Raw genomic sequence first — 14,974 nt, forward strand, 5'->3', positions numbered from 1 at the left:
GCATCTCAAAAGGAACAAATGATTCTTTTAAAAACACACATAGAAATAATCAAACTACTAACACCTTTACATATTCACAGCATCTGCACTAATGCATAGAAGTCTGAAACCTAGAAAGCATTTCTCCTCCATCCCATCTCTGAACTGATTCATAGAGATCACTGTATAAATAACTTGCTTACTTCAATTTTGATTTTAAATCTCATGAAATTATTTTCTACAGATAGCAAATTTAGTTTTATATATAGAAGGATTGTAAGCATACATCATCTATAGGGATTACCCAGTAAATCACGAATATTTTATCTATCCCCCTAAAATACAGCAAACATATGGTTGTGGTACATCCCAGGCAGATGTCATTTAAAGCACACAAGGGGAGGTGCTAGCAGAAGAAATACTTATTTGCAAAAGTAAACAGATAACCCTTCCAATATGATGTACCACAACCACACATGAGAAAAGAACTTCTTTTATTTTAAAATAAACATTGAAGATTCCCCCCACTTCCCCACCACCCTACAAAACTTCTGAATGTGGAATGTTCAATAGCCTAACCATTTTAGTAGGTTACAAAACCAGCAAAAACTCCAGTTGTCTAACGATGAACGTTTGAGAATGGTTTGTGGGGTTTTTTGTTTTTCTTTTTTTAAAGTAGCTGAGCACCTACTGGAAAAATTCCTTAGCTAAAGGCTGAAGACTAAATTCAATTTCTGCACAGAAAATACCATTAACTTAGTAGCCTTTGCTTAATAGGTGGGATTAATTCTCCATGAAGTCCAAGTGGGATACAACAAGCAGCATTAAGTTCATAGGCACACAGAACTAGTGCTCCAACTGCTAGCACAAATTTCAACATAGTACATAAATTACTAAACTGTCCTCTTCATCAAACATGGGACTCTCCCTATACATCTATGGGAAGGAATCACCACTTTGAATATAAATACCTCCATGAGAAATGGATAATTCAATTAGGGTTAGACAAAAGATAAGTGCAAGTACTATAGAAATAGCTGCTGGAGATAACCATAAAATTTGGAACACTAACTGCATGGGGTGAACCACATAAGCTGCTAGCTGTTGAACACCAGTGTTTCAAGATACAACTTTTATAAACATGTTTTATTTGTTTGCTTATACCGTCAGAACTGAAACTACTGACTGTCATTTCCCTAAAATAGGGAAATCAATCTAAAACACATACTGGTGCTTTTCAAAAGATAGCAATTTAAAAGGGTGGTAGCAGCAGGCATTTGATATCTTTTTCTTATAAAAACTTTCAGGCTTCAGGAAAAACATGTGACCAAGGTTGTTATGATTATCCATTAGAGATTTTCATCAGTACCTATACCAATTTAGGTGACAATAAGCAAGATCCAAGGATTAGCGACAGACAATGTACATCATAAGGAATGATATATATAGTACCAATCCTTACAAAAGTCATTGTCAAAGAAACTGTTAAGTGTTCAAAAAGGTATCTAAATATTTCACATTAAGTGGCCATCCAGATTATATCCCTTATTTGTTGCATATTTTTCAAAAAGTGCCGATCAAAGCCTAATTTTGCATTTTGGCTTTGTCTTATACAGTATCAGCTGTTAAAAAGCAATTTGCATGTGTTTTCAACCACAGTCGTCTGGCCAGAGAATGAACAGTGCTGTGTCAAACCCTAGGGCTGGTAGCCAGCCTTATATGTGTGATTAAGGACCCATGCATAATTTGGTATGCATCTAAATGTTCAGTGCTCCAATTTAACTGGAAAAGCTGTGAAATGCAGTTGTTGTGCCAAACCACACTCCACTCCTTCCGTCTTCCATTCAAGGGAAATAGTTTTGTCAATTACCACTGAATAATAGGGCTGATTTGTAGATTTTATCCAAAGTCAATCTTGCTTTTTCCAAGCCACTTAAAATAACTATGGAGATACCACCCCGTTAAAGTATATGATGTTTTACTCCTAAGCAAGGGTGAGGAATCTGAGTATCATGTGCAAGACTCAAGATGACGTTTAGGACAGAACATGCAGAGTAAAAAGAGTTTCCTTCCATATCCAGGTAATATAAAGCTGACAACTGTAGTCCTGTCTTTATGGGATGAAAACAGTCCCTTTACAATAAGTTTCCTGAAAGGGAGAACAAATAGATAATAACTCTTCTGGTAACATATTATGGTACACTGGCCAGTGTGTTTTTGGCGATTAAACATAATCCTGTGAATCAGATTAATTCACTTGCTGAGTGTTCATTTGCGGCATCCCTCTGTTGGGTCTTGGGGGCCCTCCACGACCTAGAAGACAAAAATGGCATTTGGTTTTTCTTTCAAATATTATTTATTTTGCCTTCAAGCAGATTTTCATCTGAAGTCAAGAAGCATGTGGGCAGCTTGTCACCACATTATTAGGTTTAAGAGGTCAATTCTTCAGTGTTCAAGTTTCACCTGTCCTGGAAGTTGTCATGCGCAAATTTGCTCATGTTCTCTAGCTAAAAGAAGAGTAGAGCTAATGGAGTATTCCACCAGTACTCATTCATTCATTCATTCAACAAGTATTTATTGAGTGCCTACTATGTGCCAGGCACTGTCATCAGGTGTTGGAAATAGATACAGCAGTGAAGACAGACAAGGTACCTGCTCTCATGGAGCTTACATTCTAGTGTACACTCTAGCTTACATTTCAGTAAGTAAGTAACATCATACTATCAAAATTAATAAAAGCACCAGAATGAAAAACAGACCTTATTACCTAAACTGTTAAAAATAAACTACATAACATTCAAAATTGTATAATGACTTGTAACAGATAAAGTAACTTTTTACATGCTGTTAAAACAGATTTTTAGCTACCAGTCAACTCAACTTTCATAGAATATGCTACAAGGTGAGAAAGAAGAACATAACCCACATTCACATGCAAATATCCTTTGATACTTCAAGTCAGTAATTCTCAAGTGATCCATAATTTTTAAAAATAATGCACCCTTTTTGCTGGCCAGTTTCTACTAGCATTGAAATCAAAGTACTTTGTAATTCCTCCTTAACATACATTTTATACATGTTATGGCCAATATCTAGAGGAAATCTATTCAATTTTACTTCCCTCCAATCAGAGAACCATTTAGAACTTCAGACCATATGAAACGATACCTCTAATTGTTACACAGATTGACTTCGTACCCAGATAGCAAGTAGTTTTCCTATGGTAATAGACAAAAGCCAAAAACTCTTAAAACCTATAATTTTTAAGTATAGTTCTGTAAGTTAGTTAGGAATTTGGAGGTTCTGTTTCAAAGTCAGAAATAATTTGACATTTATATCACTAATAATGGTCCAAAAGGCATTGAAATTTCAATTAGTTCTATTACTTCTAAATGGTTCTCTTAATGTAACTATGGCTTATCCGGCCATTAAAGGGTTTCTGGCCCTAAAATATAATATGCATGTTTGAAAAATGAAAGAGGAATAATAAATTTATATAAATGTTTAATCTCATTCCAAAAATGTCTTACAAAAATGTTTTGGTAATTACTTCCTAAAAACATTTAGCAGGTTTTAGGACCTGAAAAATAATTTGCAGTTGGAAAAACACTTTTTCTGAGGAGGAGAGATGTTCTAGTTTTCAAGACAGTTTATATAATAACAGGGAAAGTCATTCAAAAAATTAAATTTGGGTTCAAGATAAGTTTTAGAAACAAAGCATTTCATTTAATCCCTAGCAACAAGTCTGGAAATGATAAATGTATTCCTAACATGTAACCTACATGCAGACTATGAACAGCTCTTCCAAGGCCAGAACAGAAGCTCCACTTAGGAGCTAGGATCACCACCACAAAATATTACCTCGTGGGGCTCCCCGTGGTCCACTCTGCCCAGAGCCTCGCTTGAAATTCTGCTGATATCCATCCTAAAAGACAAGCTAGTTAGTACTGAAGAAAAGGCAATTTTTTAATGCTTACCCATCTATCTCTATTCTTACAGTCTAACACTTGTAGAATACAGAATTCTTTCTTATTCTTTTAGACATTTAAATATAGCATTACTACAAGTTATTCTTTAATCGTACTTCTATTCTCAAGATCAATGAGATATATTTCTCAGCTCTTAAAAATCACTGTTTTTACCAGCCTCTATTAAATGAATACCTATATTGAGTGCTAAGAAAAGCAAAAGTCATCATTCTCCATAAGGAAGTATCTTGTACAAGGAGCCCCCAATTACTTAGTTGCTCAAGTGCATCAAGCAACTACATTAGTCCCTTTCATTGGGGTATTTAGGTCAGGTTTATATTTTATAACAATTTTACCTACCCGCTGATAGCCAGAGTAGTCCCGGGGAGCACTGAACTGAGACTGTGTATATCCACTGTTTGGAGTGTTAGAGAATGAAGGGCGGTAACCATCATATCCTCCTAAAATTTAGGACAAGAAAAAAAACAACTTTTTTATCTTCAAAGGGAATTTTTACTTTCTCATTACTGACCAAGGGAAAAACTGAAAAATTGTAAGCTATGCTAGTTATTCAAACTAATCTCTTATCCTGATCCAATCTGTTTATACATTAACTGCCATAGAGGATAAAATTTTCACCCATCCATGCACATACACACACACAAAAAACAAAAAATCTCCATAAAGTCTGACAATTTATAGAAAGTAATATCCCCTACAGGACAGTGGTAGACATGGGTTTAATACATACAAAAAAATTCAGTCCCAATTTTGCCAATTTAAATGACGGTATCAACACATACTAAAAATGTTTATGTTGTACATAAGAAGCTAATGCAGAGAGATACATATTTTTCCTAAAAATCATATGACATATTTCTATATATTGTGCAAGTCAGAAAAGAACATGAACTTGCTTTCTGGGGTTTTTCTGTTTTTGTTTTTACCTCTGAATCCATTAGCAGGTCCCCTGTATCCATTCATCAAGCCTCTAGCACCACGGGAGCCTCCACGAGACACACCACGACTGTTGTAATAGGGCTGACTGCTACGTGGAAATCCAGTGTTCTGCTGGGGAGGCTGCTGGTGGTTACCAGTCACTTGATGGGTCTGGTCCTGGGAACCATGGTAAGTGCCAACCACTATAAAAGAAAAAAATACATACATACATACATATGTATATACACACACACAGATACACACACACACACAGCTCATTACAATTTGTCTGATTTCCTACATGCTTTCTGGTTTAAGAAATGTCTTACACAGTTTCCTCAAAGTTTAATTCTGTCTTTAAATTTTCATATTAACAATAGGGAAAACTACACATTAATGAAGTCCCTGTCTTTCTCCTGTATTAAGCTAAAGGGAATAAAAGTCTCCAACAAATTCCAAACCTTTGAAAGTGCACATTGTATGAGAGCACACAATTCTATCCTTCCAAATGACTTGAAAGGCTGTATTATTAAACATCTTCTGAGAGGCATCTGCTTATAGCACAAGAGACCCGCAACAGTCAAAAGATCTTACATACTGAAACACTTACCATCTTGTACCATTTAATTATTTCATTATAAAGCTCCTACTGGTAGTTTTCTTATTCTTTTAAATTTTCCTTGATACTTATTAAAACATACAAAAACATACTCTCCCAGAGCTAAGCAGCTATATGCTAGAATACTCAATTACAAAGATAAATCAGCAGAGAGAGGCCTTCAACTTACACCCCACCCTAATACTTGAGTACATTTCAAGTACTTTTAAAGCACAGCCAATTTAGAAGAGAGTTAAATGGTACTCACACTGGCACTCAACCCCCTGGAGTGAAGGGAAGGTTCTAGAAGGTCCACACTATCTTATACCCCCTCCTCCTTCCACAATGGGGAGAAATCTAAAATCTAGAAACCTTCAAAAATGAAATACCAAGGTACATTTCAGGTATTACCCCAATGTTCATAATTTACAGGGGAGAAAAAAACAGTGCTAACAGTATCTTTGGGAGGTGAGGAAGGCATAGACCAAAGGAAGGCCCACACCCCAGAAACAAAAACAGCAGCCTTTAGTCAGCCCAAATCTCCCGTGTTTGGGCAGAGAGAAAAGGTGATGTGAGTCTTGAAAATATTTAGCTGAGCTATATTAGCTGTTATTAGCTGAGCTGAGCAAGAAACCCACATTTATTAGTTCTTCGAATGATATTTTGCACTGAAAAAGCTAGAGAATGCCTAGGAACAGAAGGGGTCATGGCTCCTTTTTGAACTATGTAATGGACCAGATACACTATTCACAGTGAGCTCTTTCTACATAAATTACCTTTTACTACATTCCCAAAATTTAAACTTATAAGCAAATATCACAAGTACCAGTAAATTTTCTATCTAAAAAGATTCATTCAGGGAATTCCCTGGTGCTCCAGTGGTTAGGACTCCGCACTTTCACTGCAGGGGCATGGATTCAATCCCTGGTGGGGGAACTAAGATCCCACATGCCATGCTCCATGGCCAAAACATAATAAAAATTTTTTTAAAATAAAAAGATTCATTCATATGCAAGTAAAAAGTAGAAGAACTGAATTTTCGACTCACTTTTTATCAATAAGAATTCTATTATGCCTTTTGGTCAAATCTCACTGCAAGAAACTCAAAGTAGAACAATTAGAGGGTGATCTTTATTTAAAAATACCAGAATTCCTATTTGAGTGCATGTAAAGCATAAACACTAGTCCATAAAAAATAGCCAAAGATCCTTGCCAGATCCTTTTATGTTGTTCCTGACTAGATACTAATTCAGATTAAAACAAAACTTCTGGAATGATAGGATACACTGCCTTGTTCAACAAATATCAGAATGCCCTCAACCTGCCAGGCCTGGTCCTAGACACAAGGGATGAGTTAGCTGCCAACACATAATCTTTGCCCATAAGGAAGTTTTAATAATGGGAAATAATAAGTAAATAAAATATACACACAAGTAAAAACATCTATACTGTATCAGGTAACAACTGATTAAGGGAAACACCAAGTAGGATAAATGAGTGACCAAGTGAGCACATTACATTTGGACAAGGCAATGGAGGAAGGTCTCTGTGAGGTGATATCTGAGCATAGACCTAAAAGTCAAGAAGCAAGCCATGGGAACATCAGTGGAAGAAAGTTTCAGGCAAAAAGAAAAGAAGTGTAAAGGCCGTGAGAAAGGAAAGAATTTGTGTTTGTGGCTGGTATGGGCACATAAGCAAGAAAATAGGATATACAACAGAATTAAGGCAGGGGCCAGATCACGGATCTTGTAAACCAAGGTAAAGACTTTGGATTTCTTTTCTAAATGTAATTGGCAGTCACTGGGAGGTTCTGAACAGGAGAGAGACATCTGATTTACATTTTAAAATAGTCACTCTGGCTACTGTGTGGAGAACAGACTGGACTGAAATAAGAGTCAAGGGAGACAACTGCAATATTCCAGATAAGAGCTGATGGCTGCCTACATCAGAGTGGTAGGGTGGAGGTGTCTGAGCAAAGCAGATGGGCCGATTTGATTTTTTACTGAAAATATCTGTAAATGTTATGAAGTTAAGTTTCATAAATAATGTGTATTTTGAAATGACAACAAAGGTTATCTAGTCCAGTGCTTCATAGTCAATTAGTAATGTCAAGTAGAATATAAGAACAAGATAGCTTGAAATCAACTGGCACAAAGGGCCAGACTAACCAAATCAAATGATATATAGTAATTTTTAATTTCATTACACCATCTGAAAAAAAGGTAAAACAGCAAGCATGTTAGCATAATGTCTAAAGGCACCAAATATATCCGCTCCACAACCAACTTATGAATACAAGCATGCCTCATTTTATTGTGTTTCTCTTTATTGCTCTTCACAGATACTGCGTTTTGTTTTGTTTTTACAAATTGAAGGTTTGTGGCAACCTTGTGTAGATCAAGTCTATTAGTACCATTTTTCCAACAGCACTTGCTCATTTCATGTCTCTGGGTCACATTTTGGTATTTTTTGCAATATTTCAAACTGTTTCATTATTATATTTGTTATGGTGATCTGTAATCAGCGACCTTTGATGTTACTACTATGACTCAGTGAGGTCTCAGAGGATGGTTAGCATTTTTTGACAATAAAGTATTTTTTAATTAAGTCATGTACACTGTTTTTTTAGACATAATGCTATTATTGCAAACAGAATTTTTATATGCACTAGGAAACCAAAAATTTCGCGTGACTCACTTTGAGATATTTGCTTTATTGCAGTGGTCTGGAACCGAACCTGCAATATCCTCAATGTACGCCTGTACATGGCAATGAATAATTAAAGGAGCCTGAGAACAAGAAGTCCAGTTTTATCATTCAAAAACACAGATAGCATAACTGCCAAATTTCTGTCAGACTGTGGTTGATTCAACCTCCCTGATTAGTGATGCTGAATACTACGGTGATATATAAGAAAAATCAATGTTGACCCAGGTCTGTCAAGAAATTAGACAATTAGAGGTAGTTACTCACATCAGTCAGTCCAGTTACTCACATCAGTCAGTCCAGTAAAATTAAAGTATTAACTCCTATGGTTCTTAATAGGGTTTGCTAGCTTATTGTGGGATTCCAATTAAATCTCTTAAGAATTAAATAACCAAAAACCTAAAAAAGCTATTTATGTCTTACAAATATAAGAAATATAAAATATCTATATCCACATTATTATTGTGATAGGTATGACAACTGGCCAAATTATGACCTTACTTGCCAACAAGGACCTTGTTTCAACCTAGTCCACCAAATGCAGCCACACCAACTCCTTTACTGCTTAATTTTGTATAACCAACTTGCTGCCAGGTATCATGCCAGCAGGCTTCAAATAATTAGCAATTAAGAGCAAAATTGATCACAATTTGAATAACAAGTTTAATTCCTCTAAAATCACATAATGAAATAGGATAGGATATTATGAATACTAACCAAGGGAAAATGGGCATAAAGCCTCCAAAAACTGCAATAATTCACATACAGCAAATATGGGCTTGATTTTCCTCAGGATCAGCAATGAAAAATTCACATGGTCTAATACCAAAACAAAAACTCTTGGACACTGCCACTCAAAAGTCCAAACTCTCCTAACACTGTCAATAACTGCACTGCAAAGCAAGTAGCAAGGAGGTAACACTGGTTTTCCTACCTGTTTGCAGCTGTTCTTGCTGAAGCTCTGTTTGTTCTACTTGGTGAGGCTGACTGGAAAAGCTCTGGTTATAACTGGTCTGGTACTGATTTTGCTGTTTTAAAGTTTCTGGTTCATTAACAGGAGGAACTGGGGCATTCATATTGAACACCTATAAGTAAATAAAGTAAGTGATTAGTTCTTCCCTTTATGCTAATCATTTCCCTACTTTTAACATGGCCATGGCAGATCTCAATTCTGGTTTTACCTGAAACATAAGAAAGACCATTACAGAAGTCTCAGACATCTCCCTCTCTCTCTCTCTCATACACACACACACACACACACACACACACACACACACAGACACCCCTCAGTTCATGCACTTCAATGTCGAAAATACATATATACCATATAGCACTTAAAGCAGAGTATAAATGGGGATTAAAAATCTAAAAAGACATATAATCAGAAGCCTTGGAAATGCTATTATAAATGAGAAATCTTTTTATAAGATGCAAACCCCTGATAAAATATCACTTACAGAAATTAAATCTAAGAACTTTAATTTAAATAATTATTTTATTTTTATTGATACTTTAATCAAAAATTAAGCATTTAACTCTGAATTTTCCTGTGAGCACTATTTTGGCTGTATCCCATCAATCACAGTATTTTCATTATCATTATTTTCTAGAAATTCTGCAATTTAGAGATGCTTACTGAAGAACCAGGGTGAAGCATAATGTCCATTACTTTACTTTGAGATATACTTCAGTAAAATAAAAGATTAAGCAAATATGGCAAAGTGTAAACAGTTGTTAAATCTAGGTAATGATCTATATATATATAAAATGGATGTTATACTAGTTTACTTTTTTCATGTTTACAGTTTTGTTAAATCAAAACGGTGAAACTACAAAACAAGAAGACATGGGCACATAACTCCTAAGACTCAAATTTATCTCTGGGAACAGAAAAAAATGAGAGTTTGTGTTCAATTAAATATACCCTACAGTTAGGGTAGATGCAGACTCAAGCACAAAGTTAAATAAAGACTTTCTGTTGAGACTCTAGCATGAAGATAGTACACACCAGGCACTTAATGTTAGTTGGATTAATTTGCTTACCGTTTGCATGGATTGGAATGGAGCTGCATTTACATTGATTCCACTGCTATGTAAAGGTTTGCTTGTCCCAGCCTGGAACACCTGAGGCTGAGAAGCAGCAGGAAGGGATGATGATGCTGTAGTCTGGTCTGTATTTAAAGAGATTGTTGCCTAAACACAAAGTGAATAATCGCACTTTAGTGGTAAACTAAGCCAAGTCTACTACCCATACGTATGTTAACAAGCTCAACTATTTTATGAAACAAAAATACTACAGTGCATGCATTGGGTCCAAAACGAAGAGACACTGTATTAACAGTTATTTACCTCCACCCAATTCATGTATAATTGCCTCATCAAGTTTACATGACCTGGTAACAGAACTTGCCTGAATCTGGTCAATTGGTTCCTTTTGTGGTCGTTGCTCGGTAGCATGAGAAGGCTGGTACAAGGGTTGAGATGCTGTATATCCCTCACTTGTAGATGAAACCAAAGGAACCTACAAAGAAGTAAAGAAATCAAAGATTCATTCTGTTACAAACCACCTTTAATACATACAGGGCTAAGAAATAGATATAATAAAGAGACTATAAAACCTAACAACTGCAAAAATATATATATTATTAAAGCTCAAAGTTAAATAAACCCTAGTCCAGTTATGAAGCTCCCCACAGATGTAGATAACATCTACACTAAGTTTTAAAATTATGAAATCTAAAATATGTCTTCTCAAATTCTCAGTTCAAAATTAAAAACCTTCTTCCTTCACTATAATTATAAAACACAAGGATTAACAAAAAAATTTTTTTAGTTCATCAAAAGAAAAACAAATGTAAAGATGGAAATAAAGGCCGACAGCTAGCTACCCATGCCAGACTTGGACACTTATCAAATTCCTACCTGGTTTTCATAAACTAACTAAGAAAGAGACCCAAGAAGTGATTAAAAACAAAAAGCTGTAAAAATATTTATATCACTCTTACCTGTGTAGCTTCTGGTTGTACAGAAACTTGATTAGGTTGAGCAAGTCTAGATTCAGAATGAACTGCAAAATTGATCAAACAATACTGTCACACAAAATCAAATTTCTTCAGAGATGTCTAAATACCTTTACTTGCTCTTTTAAAGTCAATTTTCTATAGCCAAATCCTATATAAACTTTTCAGCAATCATGAAAATAAATGGGGAAGTATAGGCAGGATTTTAGCTTTCAGGTGAGCATTTTCAATTAACTAATAGTCACTGTAAGTCAACTGTCACAATGGCCTTCACTTTGTTTTGCAAAGTGTTAGTGAGACAGTACTAATGAAGAGGTATAGAGCAGAATGGTAAGAATCAATGCTAATGTTACCCACAAAGAGCCTTTTAAAGCAGTAACCATAAAGTAGCATTACTCTTACTCAAAACTTTTAGATAATATTCAGTAACATTTTAACATTATCAACTTTCAATATAATTTCAAATGTTGCCACTGGAAAAAATAAAAACATACCTTTAAAAAGCCTATATTCAATTCAATGTGCATATTATTGCCAACTCTTACCATCCTTCCACTAAGAGTAGTGGAATCCAAATCACCATTAGACAGATAATCAAAAATACAGTATCTTTCGTTAGCCATTTGGAAATCATCCGTTTTCACTGGAAAGTCTAGTGAACTCAGCCTTACCTGAACATCTAAAGAGCTTTACAGGTTACATCAGTGCTGCATGTGTTGACTGGCGCAGCTAAGAAAACTATGTATTTTCTTCCTCTGGTAGAGCTCAAAAAATGAACACTGATCTGTTTTCTAACTCCTGGTAGAGAGATATGAGCTCCCTTTACTTTAGAGAAATCCTAACTACCTTAATCATATTAACTGTGTTCATTAAACATGCTATTACCAGCAACTCCTTTTATGACACTTAAGATTAACAACATTAGGGCTTCCATGGTTGCGCAGTGGTTGAGAGTCTGCCTGCCGATGTAGGGGACACGGGTTCGGGACACGGGTTCGTGCCCCGGTCCGGGAAGATCCCACATGCCACGGAGCGGCTGGGCCCATGAGCCATGGCCGCTGGGCCTGCACGTCCGGAGCCTGTGCTCCGCAACGGGAGAGGCCACAACAGTGAGAGGCCCGCGTACCACAAAGTCATTCAAGATAGCTACATCAAATAATTTTTCCTTTTCCCAGGAGGAACAATAACAAAGAAGCCACCTTGTACTAAAAGCAAATATCAAGCTTTGTGAAAAAAAAAAAAAAAAAAAGATTAACAACATTAAATGTGTTACTTTACATGGTTCCACTTTTATGCCCTTAATGCTGACATGCTGTAGGAAAAAAACAAGACTCAAAATTACTAATGGTCCTAAAGAGATGCTCCACTTAAGCTGATACAAAGGCACCAACCATATTTAGTATGCTGCTGTTTCAAATAATGGTGTAAGACTAGTAAGAGTTTGAAACTTACTATCTCTTCCACTTTCCTCTTGAGCATTCCCTTACCCACTCCACTATGTTTTACCGACTCCATCTCATTTTTTAAGTAATAAAATGTTCAGAAATTCTCCTAAAAAGCTGCAATCATCCTTCAGAGAAAGATACTTGTTAATACTAGATTTATTCTTAGATTAATTTTGAAATTTAAATAGCCAAGCAAAATTTCATTTATACACAAAAACAAGCAAAACAGGTCTACAGTTTTACAAGTCAGGAAGTGGTTACTAATGGGGCAAGGAGAGAGGTAAATACTGACTAAAAGGGAACACAAGTAGGCTTCTGGGGTACTGGTAAAGTTCCACTTTTGGGTGCTGGCGTGTTCAAGTTTGTGAAAACTCACTGTGCTATAAATCTCCATGTACTTTTCTGTATGTCTGTATGCCAATAAAGTCACACACACAAAAAAATCCACCACCACCAACGATGGAACTACAGATATTATTCATATTACAGGAAAAAAACAGTAACATTTCTCATCGAATTAAAAGATACAGAGACTTCCCTCGTGGTCCAGTGGGTAGGACTCCACGCTCCCAATGCAGGGGGCCCAGGTTCGGTCCCTGGTCAGGGAGCTGGATCCCGCACACATGCCGCAACTGGGAGTCCGCATGCCGCAACTAAGAAGCCCGCATGCCACAACTAAAAAAAAAAAAAAGGATCCCGCATGCCACAGCGAAGATCCCGCGTGCCACAACTAAGACCCGGCGCAGCCAAAGTAAACAAACAAACAAACAAATAAATATTTTAAAATAAATAAAAATAAAAGATACAAGATCTAGAAGTTAAGCATTAAAAAGGCAACTAAGAAGCCCGCATGCCACAACTAAAAAAAAAAAAAGGATCCCGCATGCCACAGCGAAGATCCCGCGTGCCACAACTAAGACCCGGCGCAGCCAAAGTAAACAAACAAACAAACAAATAAATATTTTAAAATAAATAAAAATAAAAGATACAAGATCTAGAAGTTAAGCATTAAAAAGAAAAAAATTAATTTTCATAAACTTTACAAAACCTGAAAGCATTGGCTCTATACTTTATTTCTCACATAAACATGTATCATTACTAACCTGGAGGGCAAACCAGCTGGGGTATGTCCATGTTCTGTGCTGGATTCATAGGCTGTGCAGATACAATGGCAGGATCAAGGGTCTGGTTTTCAAAATCCAGCATTGAATCCTACAAGTTTAGGTAGAATGTAATGGAATTAAGTTAAATAATGTAAACACTTAACCCTTCTGTCATAGTGTTTGACTAAAACTGCACCTACCTGTATGAAATTATAGGGCCCCTGCATTTGCGCCATAAGGTCCTGTACTCGCTGTCTTCTCACGAGGGGATCTGCCTGAGCCACTGGGGTCAGAGAGTGGGGCTCTGGTACTGAAGGAGATGCAGCCTGAGGTTGCTGCTGGAGTGAATTTACCACCTAAAATGGGAGAGAAGGAGAGGGGACTGCGTTGGTAGAATGACAGAGCTCCACTCATTATCATCATGACTGGTCCCCAAATTACATACACCACCTACACTGTAAACAGAATAGCAGACTGGAATGTATTCAACCTGACCAAATTATGCCAAATTTAACATTCTGATCAATGCTATCACTTCTATAGTGTTCCCAATTCCACAGGGTCACCATGTAGCATTTCAGATTTAACCTTATAAACTGCTTTCAAGAAAGACTACCTGTGATAACTTCCTAAAATCATGTGTTTTGCTTAAACTGTTAAGCCTTCTATATAAACCTATATATCTATACCAAATATATATCTATCTCAGTACCTGATATATAATGAGCATTCAAGAAATGTTAGCTATTATTATCATCAAGCTTTGAGTTCCTATCATTTCATTCTCTCTGGCAATACCACAGGATCAAGCTCTATCACCTCATCAAAACTGCTACAAAAGCCAAAGCTCACTCTGTCATTTTTCTAGCTCTAATAATTTCTGATTATTGTTTTTAGTAATTCCCTGCTCTACTGAGAAATATCACTAATTTTTATTACATCAAATTTATATTCCTCTGTCTGGCTTTTAAGCCTGGGCAAGTCTTATCTGTTAAGCCTGGGCAAGTCACAACCTTATTTCCTTTGTTTTTTTTTGTTTGTTTGTTTGTTTTGCGGTACGCGGGCCTCTCACTGTCGTGGCCCCTCCCTTCGCGGAGCACAGGCTCCGGACGCGCAGGCCCAGCGGCCATGGCTCACGGGCCCAGCCGCTCCGCGGCACGCGGGATCCCCCCGGACCGGGGCACGAACCCGCGCCCCCTGCATCGGCAGGCGGACT

The 14,974-nt window shown here is 36.6% G+C and overlaps 1 protein-coding gene across 1 annotated transcript in view; it reads right to left on the minus strand.

The window, feature by feature from the left end:
* Window positions 1-1,107: 1,107 nt before the first annotated feature.
* CAPRIN1 (cell cycle associated protein 1) overlaps window positions 1,108-14,974 on the minus strand; it is a 35,777-nt gene continuing 21,910 nt past the window's right edge. Inside the window, exons 10-19 of the mRNA XM_007468078.1 lie at window positions 13,959-14,114; window positions 13,759-13,867; window positions 11,196-11,257; window positions 10,601-10,711; window positions 10,234-10,383; window positions 9,125-9,275; window positions 4,895-5,089; window positions 4,308-4,408; window positions 3,841-3,904; window positions 1,108-2,292 (exon numbers count right to left, since the gene is read on the minus strand). Coding sequence (XP_007468140.1) covers window positions 2,228-2,292; window positions 3,841-3,904; window positions 4,308-4,408; window positions 4,895-5,089; window positions 9,125-9,275; window positions 10,234-10,383; window positions 10,601-10,711; window positions 11,196-11,257; window positions 13,759-13,867; window positions 13,959-14,114 — 1,164 coding nt within the window. The 3' untranslated portion in view covers window positions 1,108-2,227. The remainder of the gene's footprint in view (window positions 2,293-3,840; window positions 3,905-4,307; window positions 4,409-4,894; window positions 5,090-9,124; window positions 9,276-10,233; window positions 10,384-10,600; window positions 10,712-11,195; window positions 11,258-13,758; window positions 13,868-13,958; window positions 14,115-14,974) is intronic.

Source organism: Lipotes vexillifer, unplaced genomic scaffold (assembly GCF_000442215.2).
Source record: "Lipotes vexillifer unplaced genomic scaffold, Lipotes_vexillifer_v1.1 scaffold451, whole genome shotgun sequence".
NCBI lineage: Eukaryota > Metazoa > Chordata > Mammalia > Artiodactyla > Lipotidae > Lipotes > Lipotes vexillifer.